The sequence below is a fragment of the Hipposideros armiger genome, unplaced genomic scaffold (genome assembly GCF_001890085.2).
Source record: "Hipposideros armiger isolate ML-2016 unplaced genomic scaffold, ASM189008v1 scaffold_48, whole genome shotgun sequence".
In the NCBI taxonomy this organism is placed as follows: Eukaryota; Metazoa; Chordata; class Mammalia; order Chiroptera; family Hipposideridae; genus Hipposideros; species Hipposideros armiger.
The window spans coordinates 2211863-2230019 of record NW_017731398.1 but is presented as its reverse complement, the minus strand read 5'-3'; the positions used below and the strand labels follow the sequence as shown (position 1 = coordinate 2230019).

The window sequence follows — 18157 nt, the reverse complement described above, 5'->3', positions numbered from 1 at the left end:
CGGGCGAGGCAGATCAGTCGCCGGCTTCTGGATGGCCGCTCACTGCGGCTGCTGGCCGCTCACGCTGGCTGCTGGCTACATACGGTAGCTCATGGCAACCCACTGCCGCAGGGGCTGCAGCCTACGCCGTCAGGACTCAGGACAGCCCAGCTCCAGGTTAAGCTGCTGTTCAGCATCTTAGCTGTGGAGGGCAGTGTCACTGGCCCTCATATGTGGGATCCGAACTTGGGCCCTCTGGCGTCCCAAGCCAGCTCTTAACCATCGCGCCACTCGGCCAGCCCTGATCTTTGTTCTTTATGTAAATAAATGACCTTTGAAAAACACAGACAAAATACGTCATGACTTTTCCGACAACCCAATAAGTTATCCAGCCAAGCCGACTGTGGCATCACAGAAGCATCACTTCTGGGCCAAGAAGTGAGCACTGGTTTCCTACTTGTCTTCAGAGCACACTCCCCCTCCTCACTATGCCTATGTCAGATGTGTAAAAACCTATAAACATTTTCTACTCACTACATTGACCAGGAAAAAAAAAACTGTTATCCCCAGGAGACGACCTGAATGGCGTCCTGGGCTTCCTCTCCACGTGGAGGCTGAGCCATCCTGATGACTTTTCTGGGCTTTATCCTCCAGGGACCAGCATATAAGAGTCACCTGGACAATGCAGGGTGTAGCGCGAGCAAAGCCTCTGCTGATCAAGGTCCTCTGAAAACAACAAAAAACTAAGCACAAAGCCTTCACGAACGGGCAATGCTAACACAATACCACAGCACAGGGAGGCAGCCCAGACCCACAGAGAAGTGGGGGCCAGACAGCCAAGCGTGGGGACCTCTGGAGGGTCCCAACCTCATCCTTCTCCCTAAGGTTGGTTCTCACACAAGGTCATCAATCTTCCCAATCTCGTAGCAGACAGCAACGGGCCATACGATTCTGTCCCCAGTGATCCCCTTTTCACACCTGGCAAAAAATTCCCCCACCATGGAGACAGGACTCGGTTCCCTTTTATCTATCTGTGTGTGTGTGTGTCTGTCTAGCTATTTCCTTTCACTTTTCAGACAATTTTTGCCAGGCTCTACTAACAGGTACAAACCTGCCCCCCACAGGCTGCTGTCTCTCAAATTGGCCTAAAATGCCCCTGCTTGATTTCACCTGGAAAGGGCATTTTAGTTCGCCATCTTCGTTTTAAACACAGGTCTAGGCCCAGAGGGGTTAAGTGACTTTCCGAAGATCACACAGTAGCAGTAGATTGAAATCTAAAACTATTGTACCCCAGGGTTACTGGACTATTCAATATGAAGGAAACTTTGGGTTTGTAGTTATGGAGAATAATGCAGTTTACAATGCTTCAAACTGCTCCTGGGCTATCAAACTCTGCCTAAGGAGTGGGTAATAAAAAAGCAGTTACTGGGATGGCGGGGAGGGGGTTGATACACAGAACCCTCACCCAATCCCAGGAGGCAGTAAACATCCTGGAGAAGTAAATTGGATGATGTGGAAACTGGAGAAATGGGGATAACAGTAGTTAACTCCGGACGGTGGAAACTGAAGGTGGTTTCTGCCTTTCTCCCTTAGCTGGGCTGCGCTGCTTTAATTGTCTTCTCGTGTAGTCACTTACCACCCTCATCAGGGAAAGCAAACCACTGAGCTTGATTCCTAGAGTCACACTCAGGAACCAGCCTCGTTTCCTGGGAGTCCTACGGGATAAAACATCTGCCTGGAGAGTGCCGTCTGAAGAAATGAAACCACAAAACAGATGGCTATTTACAAGGCACCCCATCTGCCAGCACAAGCAATGCTGGGCTTTGGGGCATCCATTCAACCCCGGGGCACAGCATCACAGCTTTAGAACTGGCTGGGATCTTTGTCAGCAAGTCTGCATGGGTCTTCTGGGTCAGCGGAGGCAAGTAACTCACTCAAGTCCCCATGAAAACTAATAAAAGGAGGGGACAGGACAGCAATAGGTCTAAAAAAGAAAAGAGTCCATATGCCATACACCAGAAGGACCTTCTACTGACGGGAAGGAACTCAAGTGCATTGTCACTGACCAGTGAACACCAGCCACAAAACCCAAGTGGCTGCAGTGTAAGCTGAGCACAGGATGCAGTGACAACTGGGCCCCATCATGGGAGCACACACACCCCTTCCAGCGTATTGTAGGTTTTTGTATTTACCACACACTTTTCTAGCAAGTGGCAGGCAGGTGGCCTGCTCTAACACGGATCTGAAGGGACACACACTGTTTTCTAATTCACACAAAAAGCACCACATGGGATAACGGTGACCCATCGCCATCCTAAACACACCGGCTGCTCCTACACAAAAGCCTCAAGATATTGGGTCCAACCCACATAACTGCCAACGCTGCTGGGATCCCTTTCTGCAGAGGCCACGTCCCTGCGTCTCATCGGTTCCTCGTCTCTCCTGATTCTACAGCTCCCAGGGCGCTTCCAGCGCGATGCAGAGATGACCAGGCTGACTGCATTCCTGGGTGTGCAGGCCCCTCACCTGGGAACAGCGCCTGCCTCCGGCATGAAGGTATAAATCTTCATGCCATGAAAGACCGGTCAGAGGTGGCCTCAGGCCCTGCAGGGCCAACATCCATTTTATCACTTGTCAGACAACGGATGGGGCCCGAAAAAGAAAGAAATTATGTCTGCCAAAAAGAGCTGCCGTGGTGAGCCACAGAGCAGGAGTGCCCCGCTGGTGATACCAGCTCAGCCACTGGCCTCAGTGAGGAGAGAGAGGGCAGGTGTCACGTCCACGAGCCAACACCGGTCCTACTCATGGATAAGTAAACAGACACATAACCCTCTGAGGCCTATGGCCAGAACTGGAAGTGTAAGAGAGCAAAAATGGTTCCTCGAAGAATACACTCAAGCCCTCTTCAACAAAACTTGAACCGCAAAGAACAGAAACTGCAGTAGGAAACAAGGGTACATGCCCCCAAAACAGGCCACACACAAAATAGAAGAGGCAAATATACCCAACAGAATAAAGTGAGAAAAGAGGAGATTGCAGACAAAATTAAAATATTGTAGCCAAATTATAGGAAATGAGGGACCGAGAGGAAGATGCTGACACCAGGATGAGGCAACCAGACAGAGCTGAAGGGAGGGACAGCTGGCGTGGCCATTTCAACAGACTGATGTCATGGGGGAGAACGTCAAAAAGAAAAACAAGAAGTCAGGGGAAGGGCACTGTTCTAGATTTGAAGAGATTTAAAAATGACCCACCAATCCCAATCATAGGAATATAAACAAAAGAACTGAAAAAGTCCTGAAATACTCATACATGAGCATTGCCATGTCCTGAATGTTTGGGTCCCCCCACTCCAACTCGAATGTTGAAGCTGTAACTCCCCACTGTGATGGTATTTGGAGGTAGAGACGTTGGGAGGGAATTAGGTTTATAGGAGGTCACAAGAGTGCGTCCCAAGTGATGGGGTTCATGTCCTCATGACAAGAGGAAAAAAGGTCAGACCTCCCCGCTCATTCTGTGAGGGAAGGTGACCACCTGTAGTCGGGAAGAGGACCCTCACCGGGAACCAATCTGTGGGCGGCTTGATCTTGGACTTCCCAGCCTCCGGGACTGAGAGAAATACATGTTGTTTACGCACCCCCAGTCTATGGTTTTCTGTGATAGCAGCCCGAGCTGACTAAGAGAAGTACTCATAGCATCACTAGTCACAGCAGCCAAAAGGCAGAAGACCCCAATGTCCATCCAGGAATGAATGGATATACAACTTGAGGTATAGACATACAATGGAATATTACTCAGCCATAAAAAGGAATAAAGTACCAACATATGCCACAAAATGGTTCAACTTCTAAAACGTCACGCTAAGTAAAAGAAGCCAGACACAAAGGTCACATGTGGTAATAATACTCCACTGATAGGAAATCCCTAGTGGGGAAATCCATCGAGGCAGAAGGCAGATTGGCGGTCACCAGGGGATGGGGAGAAACTGCTTTAGGGTGTGGCGTGTTTTCTGGAGTGATGAAAATGGTCTGAAACTAGACAGAGATGTGGCCACATAACACGGTGAAGGTACTAAATGCCACTGAACTGTCCCCTTTCAAATGACTTATTTCACGTTACGTGCATTTAATCTCAACTTTTTTTAAAAAAAGAGAGAAATTTAAGAGGCATAACAACCAAATGCAGCGTGTGGTCCCTGATTAGATCCTGGCTCATACAGGCCAACCATCCAAGACATCTGAGGTCAATGAGGGAAGTCTGAGGGCAGGCTGGGCACTGGATGGCATAAAGAATCAGTGTGAGGTGTGACGGTGGGAGCATACTGAAGTGGAAAACGCCCTGATTTCTCAGGTGTGCAAACTGAAGTATTCGGGAATATCATATTATGATGTCTGTTAAAATAGTTCAGGAAAAAAGAGAAGATGCAGTCAAGGTGGCAAAACGTTAACAGTTGTGAGATGTACGTGAAGGGGTGGACATATGTGTTTGCTATATTTCTCCCTTTAGGTTCATGTATGTATGAATTTTTTCATAATAAAGGGTTAAAAAAAAACACCCAGTCAAAATCCCAGCAAGTCATTCTGTGGATATTGACAAACTGATTCTAAACTTTTATGTGGAGAGACAACAGACCCAAAATAGCCAACACGATATCGAAGGAGAGGAACAGTTGGAGGACTGACAGTACCCAACTTTAAGACTTTACTCTAAAGTACAATAATCAAGGTAGCATGGTGTTGGAAAGACTAGAAAAATAGATCAATTGAACTGAACAGAGCCCAGAAATAGACCCCCATAAATACAGTCAACTGATCTTTGACAAAGGAGCAAAGGTAACACAATGAAGCAAAGCTGGTCTCTTCAACAAAGGGTTGATCAACTGAATTGACCAAAGGACTACAAAATTGGGAATCGATCAGCTTTGGAAATTGGGGCACCTCCCATTCACCTGGGAACAGCTGTGAGAAATTTCTGAAAGACACAGAACAGACAAGAATGCCTGAGGAAGGGGGGACAGGTCCCCTGCTTACTGGTCAGACGGATACACAACTGGGATGAATACCGGCCCACAGATGCCCTTAAAATAGCACTTATGAGTTTCTAATGAAGGGACAGCGCCTTACCTCACTTTGGGCAGACACAGAAAGGGACCAATGGCACAACAATTACAGAGGTCCTACCCGAGATGGCCTCTGGCTGCATTCCTACCATCACGGTGGCTGTGCTATCCAATACATACCCACTGGCCACATGTGGCCACTTACATTTAAACTGTAATCAGTAAAATAAACTTTTAGATCGTTAACTCAGTCGCAACGGCCACATCTCAAATGCCCAGTAGCCATGTGTGGCTGGTGGGCACCATATCAGGCAGCTCAGATCTAGAACAGTCCATCATCAAGAAAGTTGGTGGTAGGCATCGGTCGAAGGCCCTTCAAGGTAACTGCAATCTTCCTTTGAGAAAGCTACACTATCAGTCCAAGCCTGTCCCTCTCCACCCCTTCTGGGCTGGCAGATAGAGCCCAGCACCTCCTCTGCTGAAACTGGACACAAAAAGAACAAGAGGAAAAGTCATCTGACACGGGACAAAAGTCTGTAGTTGAAAATAACAGAACCAATCTGAGACATCAAAGTAAGAATGCCCATAGGAATCAGAAAGCAATGGAAGAAAACGTGAAAAGACTTCACTTACTTCTATCCCCAAGCAGGATGTGTGATAACACTGCGTCTCTTGAAAAGAGAGAAACTGAGATCAAGATTTCTACCCATAGAAAAACATAACTGTCAAATTAAAAACAGGACAGCACTGAAAAGTCAGCTCTTATATCAAAGGAAACCAATCAAAGACACAGGAGACAAGCCTGAGAAAATTCTCTCAGAACTTAAAAGAAAAATATCAAGGGATGATTATGTTTGTAGAAAGAAAAGATATTTGGACAACAAACCTAGGGAGAAGGGTAGTCACTATACATAATTTAGTAGTACGCAAAATAACAAGAATTCCATAAGGATAGACAAGAACAGAATACATAAAAAGGAAAGACTATTTTATATCCCCAAATATGTGGACATACTGTGTAATAAGAATTATAAACAGGAGACCACCACCAATGTCTAACCATAGAGGATTAGCTACATAAATCATTCACAAGATACAGGATAATTAATTAATACACTTAATATATATACAGAAATTTGAAATTTTTTATTTGACTTGATTCTATTTAGCAATCAAGCAGAAAAAATGGAGAATATTAAGAGGTCCTTTACGAAAGAAAAAATGCAAATGGCCAGCACATACATGAAATCAACATACACAAATCGAAACATGTTTTTAAATGTATCACGATGACACAATTTTAAAAGAATAACAATACCCAGTGTTGGCAAGGATATGACAAATAGCCACTCTCAAACACCACTAGGTGACAGGATAAATTATTATAATATTTTTGTCAGGTAAGAAATTGGAATGACTGCTCCCTCTTTAATGCCATCTTCTTTTAATTAGAAAATTAACTCCTCTCCTCACACAGGATTTCAGTGCCCCTCTAGTATCTTTCTGCAATATTTGTCTCTCAGGTAAAACTATCTCAGGTGGAAAATATCAAATCCAAGAGCACAACGTCTGAAAGACGGAAATAACAGGCGCAGGTTTCTTCCAGCACCACCCAAGCCACATATTTCTCTGCACAAGTCAATGGAGACACCTCCTTCGTCAGAAAAAAACTGATCAAAAATGACTTAGTGCTCGGGAATGAGGCTCTGCCATCATAACGCTCTACTGTGCTCTTTCAAATGCATGATTAAACAAACCGTTGCATTGCTTCCTTTCGCCAGCCTGAAATTTCGGTTCTTGAACAATATGTTTGCCTGGTTTCATGAAACTCAAAAGACAGCATGTCCACATGAACGTCCTTCCAAAGGGGGATCCGTCTCACCCATCTTGACAAGAGGCACCAGCAAAGGGAGGCCTGAGCCGGGCCATCTTCCCAGGCTCATTCGGGCCCCACGAGCTTCGAAAAAAGTTGCATAATCTCTGTGTGCCTCAGTTTTCTCGTCTGTCAAATAGAGACAGCGGCAGCATCTTCTTCACAGATTTGTGAGAACTGTACGAGATAAGCCTGTGAAGTCTGCCTGGTTGTTATTTTATTACTAGATCAGTGTTAAAAATGGAGTTTGTCATTAATTATGTCAGTGTAGACATAAGAACAGACAAGTTCCAAAGGAACAGGAAGATAAACTATTAAGGGTGGTAGGATTAAGGGGTTTTTGTTTTTTTTTTAACTTTAATTTTTTTTTCATTTTTGTTGTAATCGTTTTAAAAATAAATAAAAATTTGAGAAATAATTTTATTGACCCAAAAAACTAAAAAAAAAAAAATTAATTTCCCTTCAAAGGGCTTCCATCTGACATCATGATGAACACGGGAAAGGTCATTACACTGACAAAGGACCCAAAAAAACTTCAGCAAATCATCACATAATAATAAAAGCCCGCATTTATTCAGCAGGTGGCAAGCATTCTACCCACAGTAGAAAAGAGGACGCTGAGGCTTCCAGAAGGGAAATGACCTGTCTAAGGTCACGTGCCTACCAAATGGCTCAGCTCAGACCCCAACCAGGTCTCCCCACCTGGCTGGGCCTCCTGGGTTCCATTGTGCTCTTCCTATCTGCAGAGAGACCCAGTCCCCTCCTTTGCAATCCCTGCTTAGCGTCAGTGCTTAGAGGTAACTAGGCCTGATCCACATCTCCTGACCGCTCAGAGTGGTCCTCACATAGGTTCTGCCCCCTCCATAACCTGCAAGGCCTCCTGAGTCTTGTCTTCTCCGAGTGGCTTCACCCCATCCCATCAGCTTTCCGTTAAATGACTTGTTCCTTGCTCTCGCTACTTCCTCTGGGCCCACACAAAAGTCCTCACCTCATACCCACCTACTCTCACTGCTCCAAATACCCACAAAGAGATCCAAGGGAGCAAATCAATAGCCTTATCTAAGAAGAAACATATCGCGGATTATGCCTTCTTTTCCCTAAGACTATGGGGCTTTTCATTCTCAGAGAAGCAAATTAAATAAATCCACTAACATGTGTTCCTTAACCATGTATGTTAGTCTTCTGATACTGCACTCCTTATTTTGATGACGAACTCCAAAGAATTTGTAAGTATGGCAATGTCAGCTGATTTCCATTCCCAAAGAACTCCCTCTAAGTCTCCCAAGGAGAAAGCTCCACCGTATTTCTCTCAAATGTGCCTGTCTGGCAACTCGAAAGGGTACCATCTGGTTCACATAATTTCTGCATGAAGTTTCTCTAAAGCCTATAAAACATATATGATCCACTCCCACTGCAAAAGAAGGCAGAACATTCCATTCCTATTGTACAAACTGACTCAGGTTAACGGATGCTGAAAACTGGCCATGGTCCTTGCAAGGGGAGCCAATGATCAACTTCCTTAGAACAGGGTTTACAAATTAAAACACACGTATTTAATCAAAGTCATGCTAGAGAGGAAAGATAAACATGAAAAAAATGACATCACACTCGGGAGTTATTTTTGAGCCCTGGGAAAAGGACGTAGTGAACTGGCAAGAGAAGCAAATGGGGGCTCTTTCAACATGAAGCCAAGGAGAATGCAAAATAAAGTCGGAGTGATTAAAACAAGAAGGGAGGGATGATGAAAGTGGAATGAACCCAGCGGGGGAGCAAGCAAGCACTGTTACCCTAGGGAGGAATTACAATGAGACACATGCAAAAAATGCCAAGCAACCTGTAACCAGAAAAGTTCCAGATTTCCCATCCAGGTCATCTGATTACAGCCATTCTTCTCGGGCACCGTAAACTCTGGACAGAGGAGCTCAGCGTGCGACAGACAGCCGGTGAGGCATGAGCTGAGGTGACTTTGGGGTCCAGGGGTTTCCTGAACTACAAAGTAGCTCATTACGGAGCTCCATGAATACCAGAATGTATTCCCAAGTCACCAGGATGACTCAGAAACGTGCATAGCAGCATCCATAAATTCCCCAAACGGACGGTTCAGAGCAGAGGTCTGCACACTTTTTCAGTAAAGGGCCAGATAGTCGTATTTCAGGCTTTGTGCTCCACACTGTCTCTTGTTCAACTCTGCGGTTTCCAGGCAGAAGTGCCCACAGACAACACATGAGAATGAGCATGGCTGGGTTCCAATAAAACGTTATTTATGGACATGAAATCTGAATGGTAATTATCATGTGTCATGATATACTATTCTTTTGATTTTTTTTTCCAGCCATTCAAAAACTGTAAAAATCATTAGCTCACAGGCTATACAGAAACATAGGGGATGGGCTGTCTTTGGTACACAGGCCACAGTTTCCAACCCCTGCTGGAATACAGAGTCTAAACAGGTGACAGCTGGTTCAAATGAAAGATGAAGACACCTTGAAGTTACATGAAGATTAAACATCATGAGGAAGGACAGCAATGGATTTATCTCATGCAATGGTGACAAGTACTGTATTGCACTTGTCTTAGACTCACACAGGCCTGCCCCTGAGTCCTCACAAGACCACTCAGCAGGTGTACAACCTTGAACAAGTTTTACTTAACCTTGTGAAGTCTTAATTCCCTCCTTTGTAAAAGGGGGATAAGAATAGTACCTTCTTGATAGAGGTAGCTGAGGATGAAATACGATCCTGCCTCTAAAAATACTTTGCACAGCACCCAGCACCTCTGCGCAATAAAGCTAATTAGCATTATGATAATGCTCATGGAATGACTGGTTGGCTGAGGGCAAAGCATTTTTCCTGGATCTGACAATAAGACTTTTAGAAATGCTGCCTCCTAATCTCTAAAAGCCAAAGCTCAAGACAAAGTAGGTGCCAGAGTTAAACACAAAACTCATACGAGGAAATTTTAACTTTGGTGCAGCATCTCAGTTATTCAGCTATTGGGAATCCAGAAACCTCAGATTTCTACCAAAGTTGTGCGCTCGAAGTCATGAAACAAGAAAGCAAGCCTAAGCAGTCGCTCCTTCACTCAACAAGCATTTGTGAAGCCTCCTGTGTGAGAGGCCGTTTACAGTATCTAGTAGGAGGGTGTGCAGATACGGAGGGCTCAGGGGGCAGAAGCGGCTGCTTAGCTAAAAAAAGAGGAAGAACACAGGGAGCTGGGTGAGCTGGAGTTCTCCAGGCTCAGAGATTGAGGTGGGGCGGGGGACTTTGCAGGGAAAAGTGATAAGACAGGCAAAGGCGTGAATGAGCCCAAGGCGGCTGGAGAATGGAGGCGCAGGGTTGCTAAAGGAGCTGGGGCGGCAGGAAAGGTCATCACACACCAGCATAAGGAGTTGGGTGTCTACCCTATGCCTCTGGGGACCCCATTGTGACCCTGGAAGATGAAAGATGAGGTCAAATCTCATCATAATGAGAAATCAGCCCTTAAAGAGACAAGACCAAGTGTTTTAGACAATGGCTCTGTCTTTTCTTGGAAAAAGCACTAGGTCTAAGACATCAGTTTCAGTAGTAGGGATCCAGGATGGATAAAACTCAAGGATGTTGGTTAACTTTTTTTAAACAAACGTTACGAGTTCCATAAAATGTATTAAAATCTGTTTTAAGATGCATAACTTTTATGTAGGACACGCTAAGCCTCAACGCGAGCACCAAAGAAGGGGTATATCTGCCTTAGAATATTCCAGAAACTCTCTATTCTGGCATCCTCTTCTCAAAATCTTCCCCAATAGGTCATATTAGCTCCCCTCCCCGATCTCGCCAGGATTCGTACAGGTGTGCGAGGCTGCCCACTCTTTCCAACACCTGCTTCTGCTCTGCCCACTGGGCACTGCAGAATCTCTATGGTGACTTCATTGCCATCTGCCCTCACATCTGACCATCCCATAGTTGCCACATCACACCATCCGAGCCCCTTTTGAAGAGCACAGGGGCAAATGCCGAGTTCAGTTCCACCCTGTCCGCCTTCCACAAGGCTTCTGGGAACACCACAGACAAAAAGCCCAGAGCTGTCTTTACAGAGACAATAATTAGCTGGCCACACCATGGATGACCAGGAATCACCCTGCTGCTATTCGAGCCTGAGAAAAAGTTGCCCTGCAGACAAAACACTCAAGCCACAGATACTGGTCTAAGATATTAAGGAAAAGTGGCCACCAATTTGAAAGTAAACCATATTAATTCATCTCACATGTTTTCCTTTTGGCCTGCACAGCTTTTTAAAACGTTAAATCAATTGCCAATATTTCAAAACTAGGAAATTTTATTATAAGATCAGGGTTTGGAACATCCTGGTCCCCAAAACAAGAAGATCTAGACCAGAGGTTCTCAACCTGTGGGTCGCGACCCCTTTGGGGGTCGAACGACCCTTTCACAGGGGTCGCCTAAGACCATCGGAAAACAAAAAGATATTTACATTACGATTCATAACAGTAGCAAAATTACAGTTATAGAGTAGCAACGAAAATAATTTTATGGTTGGGGGGGTCACCACAACATGAGGAACTGTATTAAGGGGTCGCGGCGTTAGGAAGGTTGAGAACCACTGATCTAGACAAACACTAGGTTCAACAGAAACAGACCATCCAGGTTGAGGGTCACCATCCTGCTGAACATTTATTCAACATGAGCGGATGGTTACTGAGCACCAACTATGTGCCAAGCAGTGTTTAAAAGGCTTAGGATGTCCTAAGGGATAAACAGGACAAGAACTGGGTACCATGTGGACTTCCACTCAGGAAGGTGGAGTGGATGGAAGTGCTTGTCCCAGTTCCTCTCTATGCCAATGGCAGTGATCCAGGAAAGAAGAAAATGCAATGCAGGAGGGAGGTGCACAGATGGGTGCAAATTCCCTGAGAAAATGAGAGGCAATGGAGCTCCAGCACAGTGGAGAGGCCAGCCAGGTGTCAGCATCCTCGTTACACCAGAAGAAACAGAGGTGCACCCACGCTGCCTCTGCTGGCGGGTCGCCCCAGACTTTTGAACCATGGCCCGTAAGGAAGAAAGAACACAGCCGTGGATGAGGAGATGTGACTCTGATGCCACGTTTGCCGGAGGGCCCCCATGTCATCCAGCCTGAATGACCAGCAGCCTCTGCCCCTGGTGGATGGTTTCAGCAGCCAAAGCACCCGGCGGCATCCGCATTTGGAAAAGATTTGCGCAATGCCAGGGGGAAAGACGCCATCATCCCACAGACTAGAAAAAAAGTTGGAAGGAACAACACCGGCCTTAGGAAGGTCACCGCCGCATGTGCTGTGGTCCAAACGTGTGGGCATGACCCTGGGAAGGCATTTCACAGACGAACTGGAATAGTTAGAACTGCAGCAGTGCCTCCCTAACCCTACCCTAGTGCTTTCCCCAAACCCGTCCCCCCAATTCAATGCTTTCCTGGGTTTCTATTGAAAAGCAAAACCTAATTATCCACATTTCGCTGATGGAGACTCTACAGAAGGCATTCACTTATTATTTAGCCAAGTAAAATAAGTCGTGTACCGTTCTGTTTGCGGGCAGTTTTATTTTCTGGGTAAAGCATGACAACATTAGCTCCCCCAAATACACATGATGCACTCTCCACTTAACTTTGGGAAACATAATTTACATACCATTTATTTATAAAGCTGAAAAATTAATATGAAAAAACGCACCAAAAAATAAAAAACAATCCCCGCGTTAACATGCATTTTTACATCAAATTCCAAGTGATACCCTAAGCTACATTTACTTTAGAGAAAAAGAAGTTACCTGGAGTAAGAAATGTTTGGGTTTTATTGTGTCCTTCAGATAGTACAAAAATCAAAATCAATTTGGTTTGAACATCTAACTCCAGCACCTTGACTTACAAAATAATTACCGCACAGATCAACAAATTCATTTATCAAGTAATCTATGTAGAAAGGCGCAAGAATGTTTGTAGCTTAACATATTTTCTGATGCATCGAAGAGAAAAACTAAATCAGTATGGATTTTGCAAAGTGCATTTTTATCCTTCTCTCTAATGAGAAAGTGAAACAAGAGACATTCATTGCCTCCCAGGAGATTCTCATAATTTACAGAGAATCTCCATCTCTGAAGTGTTTACCCATAAATGGCCAGGCCCCTTGTGACCACTCACCATTTTTCTGGTTAATACATTACAAGAGAAAGAGGGGAAAGTTACCGCAAAAAACCTTGGTTACATTCCCACAGTCCTTATTGTTGCTGGGTCACAGCTATATAAAGGCAAAAAAAAGTCAATTGAACATGAAGCCCACACGTGTCATCACCATCTAGGGTCACCACTATACGGTTAGTTCCGACAGAAGAAGAAAAAGAGGCAAGATGAACGTGCTTCCTACACTCTCGTGGGATGGGGAGCAAGACTCCAGGAAGTCCAGACAGAGACAGGATCTCGCTACGACTGCAGTATGTAGACCGCAAGCATAGGTGTGGCCTGAGCCTCCTGCACCACCACCAACTACTGTCGAGAGAACTACTGTGAAATAAGCACAATTAATACACGCCACGGGGTGGTGACACGAGTGTCATTATTGTAAGTTATACTCATTTTGGTCAGGCCCCACGTTTCATAAGAAACCACAGAGCCCTCTCTAAGCTATTTAGGTACATCTCTAATAACCCAAGCTGCACCCCACCAGGAGGAGAGCAAACGGCTCTGGTACAAAATCTTCTCAAGACAAAAAAAGTATTCAATTATAAACTTGGGACACTTGGGTTCTAGCCCCAAACGCGGAGGGAAATCATTACATTTTGTTTTTAACTTGTACTCTTCTCATTTTGCTTTATTCCTTCCTCTTTGCTGTTGGTTTCCAACACGATGCATAATCCCTGGGTTTACAGTTCTTCATTCTCAGTAAAGTCAGGGACTTTTTTCCCCTCAGAGACAGGGATGAAAGGCCAGTGAGCCTGGAGGTAATAGGTTATTTTACCTTGCCTATCGTTGAGAGAGGTCACCTCAGTTTGTCATGGTCCTGGTTCCCTTATTTGTAAAAGATCTACCTTATCAGCTTTGACTCTCCCTGCAATACTTTAAGTGAATTGCCTCAGAATTTTAGAACTGATACACACACACACACACACACACACACATATACCTTATTGAGATATCACTCACATGCCATACAATTCAGCCATTAAAGTGTGCAATTCAGTGCTTCTTCGTGTATTTACTGAGTTGTGCAACTGTCACCACAATCAATGTTAGAACAGAGACATAGCTTCTAAATGCTCTAAGCCATCATGCAGAGGGAAACCAAGGTCCAGATGGGTGAAGTGTCACGTTCCCAGGGTCACAGAGCTGGCCGGGAGCAACACCAGGCCTGGGTCTCTGGGAATTATTAAGCCCCTGACATCACCCAGGACTCCCTTCCCCTGACCTGGGGAAAGTCTACATGAATTAAAATCGGCTGTTAAAATGTTGTCTGAGAAAAAGATCTGGCATTTTTCTTATTATCGGGCTCCCTCTTATAGTAAACCCAGTCTAATTTCTCTACCAAATCTGTCCCATTACAAGATTTCTTAGAAAGACTTCTAGGGCAGATAAAAATGTATCCAGTGGGCACTTGGACCACAAAATGTGATATCTGTCTTTGCAGATAAAGTCACAAAAGAGTTCAGCTTGTGCAAAAGCTAAATTAGACCCTCTGCTCACTTCGTTGGCAATGGACTGATTACGGGTGGTTAAGCCAAACGGCCCCCCTCACTAGCATAATATTTTCCAATATCAATAACTTCCTAGGATTTCAGAAACCACTCAACACGCTGGTTAGTGGTCAGAAACCAATCGTACAAGGGCTATGTCTTGGTCATCTCTGAGGTCTGCTCCTGTGACGTTTAGGCTCAGTAAAATTTTTCATTAAAAAAAACGTTAATTCCCTACCCGTACGAAGGCGGCCAGTGTGGCAAGCCTCAGGCACTGCTGTCCCACCCTGACACAGGCTTCCTGGCCGCCCAGGCTGGGAACACCCTCAGTTCCGAGCTCCCGGCAGCACAGCTGACTGCTGGCTCCTTCCTTTAAACACTCCTCCCCGGGGTTTCCACGGCATGCGTCTCTCCCCTAAATTCTACTAGTTCCTTCCTTCCTCTGCTCCCCCACCCCGAAAGTTTTCATTTATTCAATAAATGTCTCACTTTCATTTGCACTGATATTGCTTAATCTCCAGCTAGTCTGGAAATGCCAAAAAGCCCATAGCCCCAGTCTGGGCCTCATCCCGAGCCCCAGGCCAGACAGACTATGCACCGGGCCTCTGGCCGGTGACATCTGAGTGTTCCACAGACCCCTCAGAGTGCCCAGGGTCAGCAGTGAATCCGCCATCTCCCCATCACCCAACGGGCCCCTCCTGCAGGGCTGCCTATCACCCTGAATAGCACCACTGTCCACCCAGTGCCCCCAGCCAGAAACTGGGCACCACCAGTGTCTTCATGGAAGGGGAGTGGCGGGCACAGCAGTGCCTTTCCGCTAGGGGCAGAGGCAACAAGAGGAGACTCCTCTAAGTCCAGCTGCTTTTCGGGGGTCCAATTTGTGGGAGGGACAGGATGAGACCTCCTCGTCTGTCCACCTGGTTCTAGCAAAACTGGGGGGTGAGGGAGGGATAGAGCAACAGGTCCAGGGGTGCAGGCATAGGGTGCAGGATAGGTTTTACACCGGGAGCTGTGCCCCGGCTGCAAGAGGCTGCAATCTTGGAATACAAATGTGCTTCTCAGCACACACCCCAATTTCACGCCTCCTTGCCTGCTTTCCTGTTTCCTCTGCTCAGAGCGAGCGCCCTTACTCCTTTCCTTGCAACCCACAATCCCTCCTCATATCTAATTCTCCAGGGTGCCTCCTCCTCCAGGGAGCTTTCCCAGGGGCCCCCACGGTGCTGTCGCGCGTGGAAGGATGCCTAACACTGTTTGTTTACGTGTCTGTCTGGGTGTCTCCCCACCAGACTGGCTGCCCTGTGAGAGCTCCAGGAGCCTGGTGCCCAGTCCCAGCCGACACCGGGAAGGTGGTGGGGGAGGAAGGACGGTGGCGGGGAGCCCCAACCCGTGAGCGGGGTGTCGTCCAGGCCGGTCCCCTGCGAGGCGCGCGCTGGGAGCGCAGGGGGCCCAGCCGGTGCGGAGCACACCGCATCCCGGGATCCGCGCACGCACCTCACTCCCTGGGTCCCCCTTCCAGCGCGGGGCGGCAGAGGCACGAGGGGACCCTCCAGGCCTCCGGGAGCCCAGCCTCTCCGGCGGGAAGCCCCTGTGGCCCGCCCCCTCCGCGGCCCCCTCAGGACCCTCAGAATTACCGCGGCTCCGGGGGGGGGGGGGAGCGCGGGCCGGGGGCAGGAGAAGAGGAGGCGCCACGCAGCCGGGGAGCGCGCAGGCGGCCCGCGCTCCCCCCCAGCGCGCTCCGAGGCGGGAAGGCGGGGCGCCTACGCGAGGCCCCTCAGGGCGCCAGAGCCCCCGAGGCCCCGGAGCCGCGGCCCCCGCTCCGCCCTGTGCCCCCTACCTGGCTGGCTTTGTGGAACTGCTTCTTCAGCCCCGCCACCGACATCGCGGCGGCGCCCGGCCGCGGGCTCGGCTGGTCTCCGGGCTCGGCCGCGCCACGCGGCCACGACGCGCTGGGGGAGCGGGCGCCGGGGCCGGTCCCCGCGCGCGCTAGGCTCCGCCGGGCCCGCCTCCCACGGCCACGGCCACGGCCACAAGCCGCTGTCACACTCGCACACACGCGCGCACGCAGCTGGCAACACGGCGTTCCGAAGCCCCCGCGCAGCCCATTGGCCGAGCGGCGGCGGTATGCAAATGAGGCCTCTGGGGCCGCCCACGCTTCATTGTTGCGTGGAGACCCGGAGGACCCCCGCCGCCGCCGAGACCGGCCTGCGCGGCTGGGCGTGGGGAGGCCGCTGAGGGAGACCGCGGAGCCGCGCCGGGCTGGTCCGGCCGCGCGCGGGAGGAGAGCTGCACCTGGCGTTACATCGGCCTCCGGGGGCGAGAGAGGGATCACCTCTCTGCGCTTCTGGCGCTCGCACGTCACCTGCTTTTACTCACAGGCAACAGCGCCTCCCTCTGGCGCATTTGGGTAGGTATCTGTTTTAAGAAAGGGACGCTCCGAAACGCGCCTAGAAGGGAGAACAGCAACAGGACAGGGGACCTGCGGAAGGAGGATGCGGCCTTTGGGCGGCCTGGCTGGTTTTTCTTGCCCCACGCGGTGCTCTGGGCACAATCTGCCCAAATGATCTGGGTCCTCCAGGAGTCCGAGTTCCTGGGTAATTGGTGAATATGGTTCTCGCCTCCCCAGAGCACTCAGCATTAAGAGCAACTATCTCCCAGGAGCCATACACAGCGCGCTCCGCGCCCACAAGGAATTCATGAGCCGAGAGACCCAGCTCCCTGGGTAACTCCTACCAGCTGTGTCACCGTGTCATTTTGCGCGGGGGGCCAAAAGTCGAAGTGTCCACGGCCGAGGCGCAGCCAGGGAGGGGCCTGGCCCATCCCTGTTGATGCTCCGAGCTGCTCCCATCTCATCTGTGCTTCCCCCGGGGCCCCCAAAGCTCCCAAGGCTCCCAAGGCCTACAGCCCATTCTCCGCAACGCTTAACACGGAAAGAGACATCTGCCTCCTCCAGTCTCCACCTAAAAGAAAGAAGTTCCTCTTTGTGTCCCCTCCACACATGCCGTCTGGGGGTGACCAAGACCCCGGTTTGCCCAGGTTCCTGCCTGTTCCCTGGCGTCCACTGCTGGCATCTGCATTTCTCCAGGACAAACGCCACGCAGCCTCTCCTTGGGCACTAGCTCCCAAGTCCCTTATTCCTGAGCTCATCCCAGTGAGGACTGGGCTGGTAACTACACCTCCCTGTGCCTCAGTTTCCTTACTTTCTCTTAGAAAGAGTAGGCAAGACTAAACAGGGGCATTCCCCCCTCCGATGTGGGAGAAGATGAATGAACTTAACAGCCATCAGAGAGTTATGGCAACTCCTATGGCTTGAGCGAGTGCTGTGGGCTTGACTAGCTTACGTGTGGCCGACACCGGCCCCAGATAGGGAAGTAGAAGGTGTGAGGGCGGTGACACCTGAGTCAGAACAGCCTAGCAAGCTGGCCTGTCCACACAGCAGGCCAAACCCCACGCAGCAGACAGCCGGCTCCCCCCAGGGGAACTGCTGCACTGAAGGCAGAGGCGGCTGGGGTCCAGGACTGGGGTCAGGGTTCCCCGTGTCCTGAGCTACTCCAGGGCCCC

At 48.5% G+C, this 18157-nt stretch overlaps 1 protein-coding gene across 2 annotated transcripts in view; it reads right to left on the bottom strand.

The window, feature by feature from the left end:
- Nucleotides 1-16769, bottom strand: part of SH3GL3 (SH3 domain containing GRB2 like 3, endophilin A3) — a 61571-nt gene extending 44802 nt beyond the window's left edge. For both annotated transcript variants that reach the window (XM_019640239.1, XM_019640241.1), the window contains exon 1: nucleotides 16434-16769. In XM_019640239.1, the coding sequence (XP_019495784.1) occupies nucleotides 16434-16478 (45 nt within the window). In that variant the 5' untranslated portion in view covers nucleotides 16479-16769. The remainder of the gene's footprint in view (nucleotides 1-16433) is intronic.
- Nucleotides 16770-18157: the final 1388 nt, after the last annotated feature.